This window comes from Mustela nigripes, chromosome 13 (genome assembly GCF_022355385.1).
Source record: "Mustela nigripes isolate SB6536 chromosome 13, MUSNIG.SB6536, whole genome shotgun sequence".
NCBI classification, from domain to species: Eukaryota; Metazoa; Chordata; class Mammalia; order Carnivora; family Mustelidae; genus Mustela; species Mustela nigripes.
This window is the reverse complement of record NC_081569.1, coordinates 62,500,198-62,514,338: the sequence shown is the minus strand read 5'-3', so window position 1 is coordinate 62,514,338 and position 14,141 is coordinate 62,500,198. Positions and strand designations below refer to the sequence as shown.

Below are 14,141 nucleotides of genomic sequence, written 5' to 3'. Positions count from 1 at the left end.
ATAAAAGAGCCAGACTGTCTCCTGGAACCCCTTGCAAATAGAAATTCAGAAATCCCACTACCACTCTGGTTATAGCCAAGGAAACAGGGGCTTGGAGGGAGTGGGAGGTAGTCTCAGGACCCACCCTGAGAAGATTCTGCACTGGTCTTCACTGGATGAGGCCAGAGATGTGCACTGGATGATCTGATAGGATTTTTCCTTTGCTCACAGCGGAATAGAAAATGCCCAGACTCAGGGGCACCTGGGTGGCTCAGTGGGTTAAAGCCTCTGCCTTCCGCTCAGGTCTTGATCCCAGGGTCCTGGGATGGAGGCCCGCATTGGGCTCTTTGCTCCGCAGGGAGCCTGCTTCCTCCCCTCTCCCTCTGCCTGCCTCTCTGCCTACTTGTGATCTTTGTCTGTCAAATAAATAAATAAAATCTTAAAAAAAAAAAATGCCCAGACTCAGAGCAAGATAATAGTTTCACACAATGGCCTTCACTGTCTCAGACCTGCTAGAGGCGGTTTCTGGAATTGAATGAATTCTGTTTAGTTACTTTTTCCATTTACTTTGAGCAACAGCCTCGAGTTTTTTAAATTAATTAAACTAGCGATAAACGCATTAAACCTCTACCTTCTACAGCTACATGTTTAGCTTTTTCTCTGTTGAAATTTTTTATCCTCATTGAAGAGAACATGGGCTTGGAGTGTGATTACTCTGGTCAACGAATAACAGAATCAGAGACTTGGGGCACATAAGGGGATATGGGATCATTTAGACAGAGGGAAACCAAGACTCAGAGAAGAAGATGACTTGCCTAAGAAGGTGCCTTTCCTTTCTCCCATCACTCAGCATCCCCATCTTCCTGATCTATGCTCAACACAGAAGACTTGCCTTCTTGGCATGGAATGACCTCTCCGGGGCACACATTCTATAGCCAGCCATTTCCCCACCCCCGATGGGAGACCGGCTGGATCCTGTCCTGGAAAAGAGAGAGGAGAGGGGAGGCGGGTCAGGCACCCAGATGGAAGTCTGACTGAGAAGCCAGAGAGAAGGGAGCAGTAGGCAGAGGTCTGGGGCAGCTCCCAACCCACCTCCTAGATAAGAGACCCTAGAGGCCAGGAGGGAAAAGGTTCTGAAACAGACTCCCTACCAATGACAGCAAAACTGGGGCAGGAAGGAACTTATTCTCTGAATCTGGTTTGAGGGTAACTGCTGGTGTTACTTTGTGATGATCTAGTTCATGGCAAAAGTGCAGTGAGTTTTGAGCTACTTAGCCATCGAAAGTAAATGGTAATTGGGGGCTTGAACTTTCCAGCCGGAATTGGGCAGCTGCCCACTGTCATAAAAGGCAGAATTTGAAAACCTGGCAGGAAGGAGCAGAGCTCTCTGGGGTACTTCCTTTGCAAGCCTAATGCTCTGAAGTCGGTACTGTTGGTGTGTGACACGGTGAGGGCAGAACGCAAGTGAGAACTTGGCTGTCCGAGCTGGGCTGCGGTGGAATTCAAATGTCTGCGTTTCCTCCCTCATCCTTGCGGCTTTGCTCCCAGAGCAGCTCGGGACCAGCGGGTGCTGGACAGGGATGGATCAGGTCTACTGGTCCACAACCAGCAGCAGCATCCCCTGGGAACATTGTTAGAGACGCACATTATAGGGTCTGGCCCAGACCCACCAAACCAGTGGCTCTAGGACAGTGGCCCCGCATTCTGTTTCAACAGTGCTCTGGGTGATGCAGGCTGAAGTTTGAGAACCTGGTCCAGGGCACAGTGTGGTTCTGAATGCATTGCTTGTCAAGGAAACTCTGCTTTGAAGTGAGCTGGCCATCTGCCTCCTGGTTTGCCCCCCGCCCTCATCCCCTCTACCCAGAGGCAGCTGCTGCTGGGAGATCTGGGGTTTATCGTGTTGCTCTCCCAGGCCTCAGCATGTGTACAGTAACTGTCTCTCTGCTGTCTGTTTGGCCCCTATCTCCGTCCTCTCCCATGACTCTCAGTTGTGTTGTGCCAGCGAGATTGTTTCCACTTCGTGCTAGGAAGGGAGGCACTCAGAGAGGTGGGCCCCCCCTGCAGGACCACAGACCACGGACAGGCCCTGGCACGTGGCCTCAGAGCTCTCATTGCTCCAGTGAGGGGTTTTCCAAGGGGGACCCTGGCCATCCTCAAGAGAGGCAATGAGCATACCCTGTCTGTCCCAGCTGCAAGTACCAGTAGCTTTGAGTGTTAGAATGAGCTCTGGCGAACACAGGGCTCCAATCAGAGAGCTGTGGGCTCTGCTTGTCCAACCTTCCCCTTTTATGTGCCAGGCAGTCCCCTGAGGATTCCGCCAGGAAGAGTCTGAGACAAGAGTTAGCTCCCCTGGCTTTAACACCGGAGAGAACCAGTTATGTTTTTTGAGACAGATAGAGGCTCTGGGTTAATTTAATGAAATGCCTTTTGCCAAATGTTTTTCTCTTTTTATTCTAATTAATGCCAAGGCATTAAAGGGGACAGTGGCTGTTGGAATTGTGTTGTATCTCATCCCCTACCGCTCTCAGCTCCTCCTTTCCAAGCATTAGGAATGTGTCAAGAGCCGGTCATAAGCTCTGCCTTTGTCTCCATGGCACTGAGTAGAAGCTGTCAGGCCCCTGGGGGATTTGGGTTGATGGCATATATTTGATATTTTCTACTCTTCTTCCAACCTAGTCTTAGGGAAATAGCTTTGGAGTATGGAGAAGACACAAATCCGTGCTTTGAGAGCCTTGTGGGGCAGACTTCCAGAATGGTGGCCATCCCCATCAGTCAGGGTACATTCCATGGCCAGAAACCACCGGAGTGTTCCTCTCTTCTGTATTCTGTTCCGTGAGTGCAGTGGATCATTGCTAAGACCTCGTCGTGTTCAAGTTCATTCAGCCTAAAGAAAAAACACATCACAGGAAGCAGAGGAATTTGGTAGAAAAAATACACAGGGTTTTTATGTATATCTTGTCTCTTATTTTAAGCCTCACAATAATCCTTGTTTCATAGATAAAGAAATGGAAGTTCGGAGAGATCAGGGGACAGGCCTGAGGTCACAAGCTGAGAAGCAACAGAGCAGGGCCCTGACTCCAAGCCTGGGGCTCGTCCCCAAGTGCCTCCATCTTCCCAGAGTCTTCCCCCTCTCTGCTCCCTTTGCCTCCATCTTGGCTTCTAGGGAACATGAGTGAGCTGAGAGAATAGTTGAAAAGGAGACTGCACTAGGACTCAAAAATCCTGGCCTCTTTCATTTACAGGCTGTGTGCATCTCAGAATCCATGTGTTTGTTGGTACAAATAAACAGTTTTCTGCTGAGAGGGAGGGAAATTGAAGGAATAGCTACAGGGTTAGGAGAACCAGTTAGACTGCTGAGCTGGCCATATTGCTGACCCTGGCCACCAGCCCCTCCCTACAGCCCCAGAAATGCCCAGATTTGTCAAATAGCATGTGCCTTTGCCCTTTGCAAAAGAGAAGGAGCAGGGAGGCAATAAAATAAGTTGTTAGTCTATCTTTAGGGTTGGGGGCAAGGAGAGGTCTGTCTGCCCGAAAATGCTGGGCTTCCTTTATGATTGATCTGAAGCAACATTTTATGAGAGGCACGAAGTGTGTGTGTCAGAGACAATATGAGCTTCACAGAGTACAAAAATACAAAGTACTGAGTTTTCCCTAAACAAGCCTGGCTGAGTTTTCAGTAATTCTGCAGCTGTGATATGACTAGTCCACTGAGATATTCAGTGCTGGCTGGAAAAATACAACAGAAATGCACTCCGTCGAGAGCAAGAAACAGGGAGACTTTTAAGAGTCCCATGACTTATGAGACCGGCCTCGGTCTGGGAAAGATAGACAAATTTGCTTTTTTTCAGGCCCAGCTCTGAGTTTTTTCCTTCCCAGGAACTTCACTGGGCCCACGGAACCCGCAGAGGCATGAAGGCGCCTTGCCCCTTGCGGCATCACCACTGGTACCTCATGGGAAGTCCAGCCTTCCCATGAGCCCCACTCTTCTGGACTGGACAGCAGCAGCTTTGAAGGCTCTGCTCAGAGGGTCTTAATTGATCTTGTTGAGTCTGGTTTGGCCGTCTGCGCTGATTGAGCACTCATCCTCCCTCCCATGACATTCGCTTGCACACAGTGACCTCCGTGCTCTAGACTGAATGTGCCCGCCCCCCCCCCCCCGCGCGCCCCACAAGCCATACCATGTGGCACTGAGCTCAGCTGTTTTCTGACCCCAGCAAGGACTGCCAGTAGGACTCCCTGAGGCACCATGCTTGGGATCTGAACCTACAGATATCTCTTTGTATCATAAAAATCACCCCCACTCCCTCAGTTTCCATGCCAAATCGGGGGAGGTGGTGTTGGGGGAGGAAGTTGCTATCTTTAGTAAGACCAGTGGCTGCAGGAGTCTGCAGGTGAGCTCTGTTCTCTCCTTCTGAAGTCTGACTTCTCTCCACTTGGGATCTGGCCACTCCCCCGGGGCCCCATCGCCACCTGGTTCCCCTGGCTGCATGGCTCCTGACCCTATGGCCTGGATCTCTAGTACCTGCCTGGACCCTATCCTTCCCGGCCTCCCTGCCAAGTCCAGGCTTCTGTCTCCTCTAGATTAAGGAGCCGAGAGCATGCCTGGTCAGGCTCACCTATGACTCTGCTGCATCTGGGGGGACCTGCTGCAAAGACAGTATGGCTGCTTTGCTCCCAGGAATGAGCTACTCCATCTTCTCCCAGAGGGAGCTTGGCGGCTCTTCTAGCTGCAGCCTCAGCAGTTCCTGGACAGATTTTGTGGGTTTACGACTAAGCAAGAAAAGTGGACTCCTGAGCCAGGAGCTCAGCAAGAGTTCCGTCCCTTCAAAGAAAAATGTAAATGAGTGTGGAAGGTGCTGAGGTTAAGAAATCTGACCCCCCCCCATCCCCACCGCTATTGGCACACAGGCCCCTTCTCCTTCTGCCTGAGAAAGCTGGGCTGGATGTACCGCTGCCTGGACATTGATTCACACTTCCTGGCTCAGCTTATTCATGCCATGGCCCCGAGAAGAGGAGCTACATGGCCGTTTCTCTGGGATGTTCAAGTGCATTTCCCCTCCTCTGCTCCTGAACCTGGCAGCCATGGGCGAACACATGCGTTCAGAGGACACTGACAAAGAAGGCAGGCTTTCTCTGGCCTGTAAGACATTTAAATATAAAGCTGAGCCAGAACAGAGGCTGGGATGACATCCCACCCCTGCGGCCACATCCTTCCCTGCCAGGTCCCTGAGGAGATTGGTCTAGCCCTTGCCCTCTCCTCTAGGCACCCCCTCCTTGCCGCGACATCCTGACACCCCCCGGGCTCTTGTGCTCTTGGACTGCAGGTGCCCACTGCCTACTACCCTCCCTCTCACGTCCGCCTTCTCTAAGGGCCCATGAAACTGTGGCCGTTTCCTCTTTAACAGCACGTAGCCCAAGGACCAGGAAAGTTGTGATCGCTCTTGGCCTCTTCAAGACTCACGTAGTTTTCACTTAAAATCTGCCTACCTCACGGGCAAGCTAATTAAATGAGGCGAGACCTAATGAGTGGGGACCTTTCTACACATTAGCTGCTCTGATCAGGATGGGCGGTGCCAGAGTCCCTGGGACTGACCCCAGGATGGGCTAAAATAAAGCTGCTCTCCTGGCCAGTGTTACTGATTATGAGGCAGAAAATGCAATTAACCTTGAATAGCTTAGGTCACTAAACTATTGTTTATTGTTTATGCCTGCTTACTGCTTACTGCCTCAGTCTCTTCCCTAAACAATAGAGAACCAGAGCCTGGAGCTCCAGGGAGGAGTGAGAATATGAATTCTCCCAACCTCAGAGTTGCAGAGTGAGTCTAAGGAGTCCGTCCATCGCCCTACACACCATACAGAGAGAGTAAATGCGTTGCATGTAGATGCACTATTATTTTCAAATACTACTAGGTAATATTTTCCAATAGGTCCTATTGTGGTTCACAAAATATAAGTTTATTTTTTAAGTGGATGCTTAGTAAGTTATTTCGACCCAGGGATATCTTTGGCAAGAAAATAACCTCAGAGGGTTCACTGGATTCGGGTGCTCTGCCACAGCTCACTCGTCCTGAAGATAAGCATCCTCAGGCTTGGAACCCTGACCTGGTGACGAAACAGTAGTCACCTGTCAACCCAAGTGCCCATCTCTCCAGAGGAATCAGTGGCACAACACTTAGCACACAACACAGGGTTTAACGTGTGGCGTCAGAGCAACTGTAGACAATGGGAAAAGAAGACAGTACTCCCTGGACTTTGCATCCCACTGAAAGACAAGATTCGGCTGCCACAGAATATTCCAGAAAGCCCTAGACGTAGTGCAGGGAGACCATGGATAGAGAATCCTTGGACACTGCCTGCTAGCTTCTGAAAGTACGAGGACAGGAAGTTTAAAATTCCTGAACTTGTCCCTGCCAATGGCTTCTTGTAGGGAGGCTGCTGTGATGGTTCGGCTGACTGATACACCCCCTCCCCACCCCACCCGGGCCCTAAGGCTGCCTCAGGCCTCTCCACCAGCCCCTGGCAAGAGTGGGTTGCAACCCTCTGTGAAGGGTGCCGCGGCAGTGCCCTGAGTTGATTCTGCCTTTGTGTTTCTGCTTGGAATTTAAACTTGATGGACTTATGCCATAAGGAGGGACTCTCTTTCTGCCTCTCTCCTCATTCCCCTCACCTCCCACCCAGCCAGAGAAACAGCAAATAAAGATGCTTCTCTTCATTAGTCTCTTAAGAGCCTTGGAGCTCAAAACCATGCCTCTACCACCAGTAGATGGACCTGAGGGAACTATGACTTCATGGTGGGGAGCATCAGTTCCACCAGATGCTGAAAAGTAGCAAGAAAAAGATCCTTTTCTATTGATATAAGGGGAGTATAATGGATTTTTTTTTTTCTCATAACAATCTGATGAGAAAAGCCATGTTTGCTTTTTCTTCCTGTGAAGTGGGAGAACTCTGAGTTTGGATCTATCGAATATAAAGTTCTCGCCAGCTCAGGTCCCTATGAGTGTATCCGAGCTGCTAGCTCCTGGAAATGAGAAGTATTTTTATGGAATATATTCATATTTTTATTCATAAAAAATATTTTTATGGAAGACATGATTCTCATTAAAAGTTCTTGTGATTTCTCTCCCACAAGCACATATTCCCCATGGCTACCCCAGGCTCCTGCTAATACAGTTGTTGTAGGGATGGAAGTGAACTACGTCAGCCATGAAAACTCACCCTACTGATCACCATGAAGTAGCCCCCTCGATACAAGGCAACATTTTTAGAGAAAAATATTCACAATACGCAACTAGTTCTTAATATTCCAGTCCAGTAGCTGGGGGGGAGATAATAATATAGGACATGCTGCATGGAATAGAGTTAAACATATTTCCTCTGCTCCCGGAAGAACCTTATAGAAGAGTTTAAGCTCTTCCCACACTCTGGGGTATCAGTGAGGAAATAGTTGGCAGTCCCTGACCAAAGAGACAGTTGTTGATGGAATCTTTTGCAAAACCTGCCCAGAAGTCCCTGCGTGGTTTGTAACAAGTCTGCCCCCGAGAGTAGCTCTTTCTGGTGGGAGATCAAAGGGTGTAAGGATGGGGCAGCTGCCTTGGGGTCGTGCTGAGAGGGAGCGTGGGGCCAGCAAGAGAGGAAGGCAGGTGCTCTCATGGCATTGCTTCCCTTACTTGAGCTGCCTACTCACTCATCCTTCCAATCCTGCAAGGATAAGCTTCTTAAGATATTTGCTGAGAGATCAGCTGTCCTGCCCTAGTTCTCCTTGGAAAGTATAGGGTGAGCCAGCCGACAGGGAAGTGGTGAGGTGTAAAGCCTTTTGTGGAGGTCAGAAAGGTCTGCCCATTCTTGGAGCAGCACCAGGCCCCTAGGGCTTCATGAGGGTGAGATACGTTGGATTTTAGAAGTCAGCCTTGCTTTTGGATGCAAATGAGACACAGTCCCCCCCAGAGGTGATCATCTCCACTGAGCTGCAGAGACCACAGGGGACAGGCCCAGAGACTGCCGACTTACAGAGCTCCAGATAACTCGGACGGCTTTCCACAAGCCACCCTCCTCCCAGCTCATCCCAAATACCGATGCTGGTCTCTGAAGGAGACGATAAAGGTTTAGAAATGGCCTAATTTCCTAATTTATGAAAACTTTTAGCCAACCCTCCACCTTCTATCCCTTCAGTCGTTTGCTTATTCAGTGACTAATTGTTGAGGACCCAGCTGCGGTAGGCCAGGACCCGTGCTAAGTGCTGTGGAAGGGCTCCTGCCTTCATGAAAATTACAGTCTAGAAAGGGAGCCGGCAGGAAAAAAACCCAAGTAAACAAATCAACAAGATAACTACAGACGGTTGTAAGTCTCAGGAAGGGAATAAACAGGATAAACGGATCATAATTGGGAGGGGCCCTTCTGTAGGGGAAAGACCTCTGCAGAGAGGACATTTGAGCTGAGACCTCTAGAGAAGGCATGCCCCGCCCCCCGAATAGCTGGAGGAGGGGTGGTTCAGGCAGAAGGCGTACACAGACCCCAGGAGCCAAAAGCTTTGAGGCATGAGGGAGAGATGCCATGGCGAGGGAGTCGTGAGGATAACGATTTGGGAGGAGTTCGTGGGAGGCATGAGCTAGGGTGTGTAGAGCCTTGGAGGCCATGGTTGGAATTTAGGTTTTATTCTGAAAGCCATGGGAAGCCATTGACAGTCTTACGCAAGAGCGGTAACCTAATTAAAGATCACTGTGTGCTCATGGCCACATTGTTTGTAATAGCAGATTAGAAAGGCGTTCCCTGAATACGGAGCTGGGTAAGTAGTGTGGGTTCATCCTATTGTCTGCAGCTTTTAAAAACCATGCGGCCTGTCTGTATGTACTGCCAGGGAAGGATTTGCAAGGGATGCTAAGGAGGAAAAAAAAACAAGAAATAGAATACAGCATAACTATGTTGCCACTGTATTTTAAAAAGTGATTTATCTGTAAATAGGCTTGCTCGTGTATACAGTCCCACATTAGGGATCCACAAGGAGCTGGTCATGGGTTGCTTCTGGGAAGGGGAACTGAGGCACAGGGTGACCAGGGTGGAAGGGAGACTACTCTTTGTAGTGTATCCTTTTGTACGTTCGAATACATCCGTATGCCTGTGTTATATATTCAGCAATAAAATGCCCCATGTCTAAATTGTGGTCACGTTGTTTGCTGTGGGGACAGAGGGTGTTGAGAGATGGTGGTGTCTTGACCTTGGGGTTGGTAATGGGGACGGAGACAAGTGGGTGGATTCAGGATCTACGTTAGAGGCAGGGCCTGCTGGCCTCGGTGTGTCCCACACTGACTTGCCCCGCTCCTGTGAGTTCTGGAAAGCTTCATGCATTTGAGATTGGAACTGGGCTACCTGACTCTCCTCTGACTTCTGTGACATCTTTGTGGAATGAAGCATTCTTGGGCTCCTTCTAGGTGCAAAAAGCCTCGGAACTCGAGACTGTCTAATGCATTACAGTATGGAGGATGCGGTTATAGACATGTGCCCTCTTCATACCCTCATCCAACTTAAGATTTTTTAAAGTAATCTCTAGTCCCAGTGTGGGGCTTGAACTCACGACCCTGAGATCAAGAGACTCATGTTCTACCGACTGAGCCAGCCAGGCGCCCCTGAATGATTTTTAATGGCAACCAAAACAGAGTTACACTGAAGAAGCCCTATCGTTTTCTCAATGAAGCTTGCTTGCTTTGCAGAGAGATGCCAAAGGCCAGTACCTGTTTGACCTTCTTTGCCACCACCTGAACCTTCTCGAGAAAGACTACTTTGGGATCCGCTTTGTGGACCCAGATAAGCAGCGGGTAAGTCAATATTCAAAGCACACATGGAGAAGACGGTTGGTCAGTAGCCTGAGGCCTTGAACTGCCATGCACACTCTTGAGTTTAGCCTCAGGTATCAGGGGCCACCGGGGTCCTGCAGTTGGGTGTCACCTCTTCATATCACGTAATGAGATCAGGAAGCCACCTTGGCAGAGCTCAGCTAGTGTGGCCTGTCGTTTCACAGATGCTGAGATGGCAGCCTGGAGGGCTGATGTGATCTGCCCAAAGCTGGCCAGCTGGCGGCTGAGTGGCGGGGCTGGCATTCTTGTCTTTGAGCACAGGTCACAGGCTGAGCTTCTCGCATCTGCTTTCTAATAAATGAGCTGAAGCACACAGTTCTGGTTACGAAGGGCCTCACCTTTCCCCAGTTTGGGCAGCACAGAGATAGAGCCCAACTGACATAGGCCTCTGAGCACCCTGCCAATGCTGTGGTTCTTGTTCTGCTCTACAGGCACAGGGCTCCTTCCAGACAGAGATGAGAACAGGTCCATCACCCCCAGGCCCCAGCCTCCCCCTCAGCTTCCTCTCCCCTGACCTGTTTCCTCCCTGCTGTGGCTCTCCAGATGTCGTCCATCTCTCTTTCCAGAGCCTGAACTGCCCTTTGCCCGATGAAGTCTCCATGGTCTTGACATATGCACTTTCCTCAGCTCTGGAACGGAGTATAAGACCCCAAAAGAGCCATGACACCAAGAAGCCACATGTCCTCACATGGTATAGGTGTCCATTTACGCTTTTTACAAGAGAGTTTCTTATTGTTTATTTTTTTGGTCTGAGCTGTTTCTTAAGAAGGCAGGCTGGTTACCCCAAGTTCTCTCCATCTCCTAAAGAGAGTGGCTTATGAAGAACAAGGGACAAAACATATCATTATTTTCTAGTTAGGTCAAAATGTGCTTGAGAAGAGTAAGAGAGTACATGGAGGGGATCAAGATCAAAAGCAGGAGGAGATAGAAAACTAGAAGGAAATGGGGAAAAGGAGAAAGAAACATGTACAGAGTGGCCTAGTTTTTCAGGTTTGTGACGTCTTTTAGCCCATGTATGTTGAGCCCTGAGTTGTATCAGGCACGAAGCTAAAAGTTTCACATCTGTTCCTTAATCCTTACACAAATGAGATGAGTCAAATAGCAAGTCAAATAGCCATTCTCTGGATGAGGAAATAAAATCTCAGGTTAAGTAGTCACTTGCCCAAGGCATATGGCCTGCCAGTCTCCAACTCGGAGCTATCTCATGCCAGACTCTGTGTGGGTCCTAAGGTTCCAGCTGAATTCATACCTCATAGTTTCTGAAGCTGTGTCACTGTACTGAGGGTTTAAGGAAAGTGGAGGGACTTGGAAAGGTGCTTCAGAATTGTGGGGAAATTGTCACCCTAGATCTATCTACTCGTGGTAGAGATGGAGTGGATGAGCTCCCCGCTCCCTTAGGTTCCCCTGAGGCACCAGAACCCAAGCTCACATCCGCCCCCTTACTGCCTGCCCCATGGGGTCTGGGAACTCGCCCAGTCCTTCCTGGAGGAGTGGCCCTCTCTCCCCTCTCCCCTGTTGCTGGCTCAGGCCCAAGGCCCCACCCTGCTCTCAGCCTCTCCTTTCAAACTGGAGGCACCCTTTCCAGCCTCCAGAGCCTCCAGATCGTGCCCCATTGGCCCAGTGGCCCAAATACAGATGGAAACTCCCCTCTTTCTTTCCTTTTCTCCTGACCCTTCATCCCCAGTCTCGTGTTATCAGTCTGCTAGTGATTGTGAGACCCAGATTCAGCCAGACCACCGTAAAAGGTAACTGTGGCCATCACTTTCCTTTTGGGATCCTGATTTCTCTCGATTTCTCTGTCAGATCCTTAAAATCTCCTGGACAAGCTGTGACAGCTGTCCCCTCCCCTCACACCCCTCTCGTATCTCCTCCAGCCTCTCCCTTCTTGAGCTCTCACTGTGGGGCAGACTTAAGTCTTCCTCTGCCCTGGCCAAGGGGACTAGACGTTTTGTTGTTCAGCTCCACCTGCCTTCTGCTAAGAGCACTTCTCACTGTCTTTCCTTGTAGTTTCGGTCTTCCACGGTTTATTGATTTTAACCTATCAGTCATGTGCCTGGGGGCGTTCTGTTTACTGAGACCCAGACACTCGCTGCATTCTCCTCGCCGCACGCAATTCCAATGTGCTCCGATCAGACAGACCTCCTCCGCCTTCACAGGCTCAGCCTCGAACCCCACTTGTTTCCGTGCAATTTCATCTCTTGCCTTTGCTTCCCTGTGAAGCCAAGCCACAGTGGGCCATGTAATGTGAGAAGAACCTCTTAACCACATTGAGTGGCTATAATGAGTTGCCAGCCTCGTGGGAACTCAGATCAGAGGAAGCAAGAGAGCAGAATGTCAGCCCAGATTATCCATGTGCAGATGACGGAAGAACTGGCTCTTAGTGGGTCCATTAGCTGTGTGACCCGCAGCCCAGCCCAGAAGGTGAGAGCTGGGAATCGCAGGAGGCCAGGATGCTGTCTGCACCACCCTGGCTGCTTTCCTGCCAGAGGGAGGATTCAGCCAAGATGTTACACTAAATGGAAGTAGCCAGAAAAGAGGGAGATGTGGACCCAGCACGGACCGGCTTCCTTTGTCCGTTTGGCAGCCGTGTCTCAAACACTGTTCAAGGTGCCAGTGGCTGTCAGTTTTCTGCCTTCCCAGAGCTTATGGCTAATGGTTTCAGTCTACTTCCACATAATCCAATCCCAAGTAACAGCAGTTGTAGCTCTCTGCAAACTCTCACATTTCCTGATTAGCATAAAAGCAACAAACATCAATAATGGATTTTATAAAGCATTCATGTAGAACTGGGAAACAGTTACAGAATGATCTCGTTGCTTCCTTCCTGCAAACGTGAAGTACCATGGGAAAAAAGGTATTGCTACTATGCCCTGCCCCTACAAAAATCCAGGGGGGAAAACGATACTTTCCTACACATTAGTTGTGGTTAGTTATCTTATGAGACTGAGACTTTAAACATCCCCGATGCCAAGGAATCTGAGTATGTATGCCCTAACACAGGGGTTGGCAATATGCTGTTCAAACAAAGACAAGAGTGTGCACCAAGCATTCCTGCCTTCTCACCACTGATGAACTTCCACCTGTTGACACTTTCTAGAGCCCCGACCAATAGCCTCTATCCCCCCTGCCCACCCCTGCCCCCCAAAAGCCCTGCCCCCCTCAAAAAGCTGGCATATAACATGAATACACACAACCCACTAACGTTGGCATCTCCCTGCTCAAGACAGGCGGGGCTTTGTCCCCATCACACATACGTGCATTTGCTTGTGCCTGCTGGTGTGCCGGGAATGTGGCTCGGAACTCTGGCACCCTGCTTTGGAAGGCAGCGTTGCCAGGCAAGCCCAGAAATGACATGTAAAGCTGAAACTCTTCCCCCTTCACAGCTGGTTCCATAGGGGGCTTACTTCCAAAAACCCTATCACTCTCTATTCTCCAAGCCTACGTATCACAAGCTTTGGGGAGGCTTTCACCCTGGGCTACGATCTGTCCAGTTCTCTCAAGTGGGTACAACAAGGTATATTGGACGCTGCTTCTCATTCGGGTTTTCTCATCCTGTGTTCTCTGTTGCAGCATTGGTTGGAGTTTACAAAGTCTGTGGTGAAGCAATTGAGATGTAAGTCTTCCTCCTGAAAAGGTGGGAAGCCTACCCCTGGGTGGGGGCAGGGGGTTGGGGGATGAAACCTCCCGAGTTCAGTAAGTCTTGGTAATTGTTCACCATTTCCCATGTAAGCTGGCCCTAAACCTATGAGGATATTCTCATGATGGTTCAGGAGCCCGTGCATCCCAGTGGGGAGGGAAGCCCAGTGATACTCTGGGAAGGGTCTTTCCTGAGACGGGCATGCCTCTGTCTCCGCAGCCCAGCCTCCGTTCACCATGTGTTTCCGCGTGAAGTTTTACCCCGCGGATCCTGCTGCTCTGAAGGAGGAGATAACCAGGTAAGGCTGAACTTCCCGCAGCCACAGAGATCTGTTGGAGAGGATGGGAAAGAGGGACTGGAGCCTCTCAGAGCCTCTATTTTGGAAACTTCTCACTCTTAGAAGGAAGGAATCTTCCTAAATAGAACCTTACTTCTGCGTTTTGTTTCCACATGCCTTCTTTGCTCACCCACTCAATAGAACTGGAACAGAGTGAGCTTTCCTTCGAGTGTGAATACTTCATTTAAACTGGTCACCTACAAAAGGGACCTGGAGTCATTAATTAATCAAAAGTATCTTTTTCTCTTACCAAGGATGTGGCCCCCGTGGATGTTTTTGGAGAGGGTGGGTTGCTTTTTTGGGGGGGCAGCAGGTGCTTGAAATAGACTCCAGTGGCCTC

At 49.8% G+C, this 14,141-nt stretch overlaps 1 protein-coding gene across 5 annotated transcripts in view; it reads left to right on the top strand.

The window, feature by feature from the left end:
• The window catches only part of FRMD5 (FERM domain containing 5), a 308,724-nt gene that overhangs the window by 254,327 nt on the left and 40,256 nt on the right, over positions 1-14,141 (top strand). For all 5 annotated transcript variants that reach the window (XM_059372713.1, XM_059372712.1, XM_059372711.1 and 2 more), the window contains exons 2-4: positions 9,684-9,788; positions 13,398-13,440; positions 13,684-13,762. In XM_059372713.1, the coding sequence (XP_059228696.1) occupies positions 9,684-9,788; positions 13,398-13,440; positions 13,684-13,762 (227 nt within the window). The remainder of the gene's footprint in view (positions 1-9,683; positions 9,789-13,397; positions 13,441-13,683; positions 13,763-14,141) is intronic.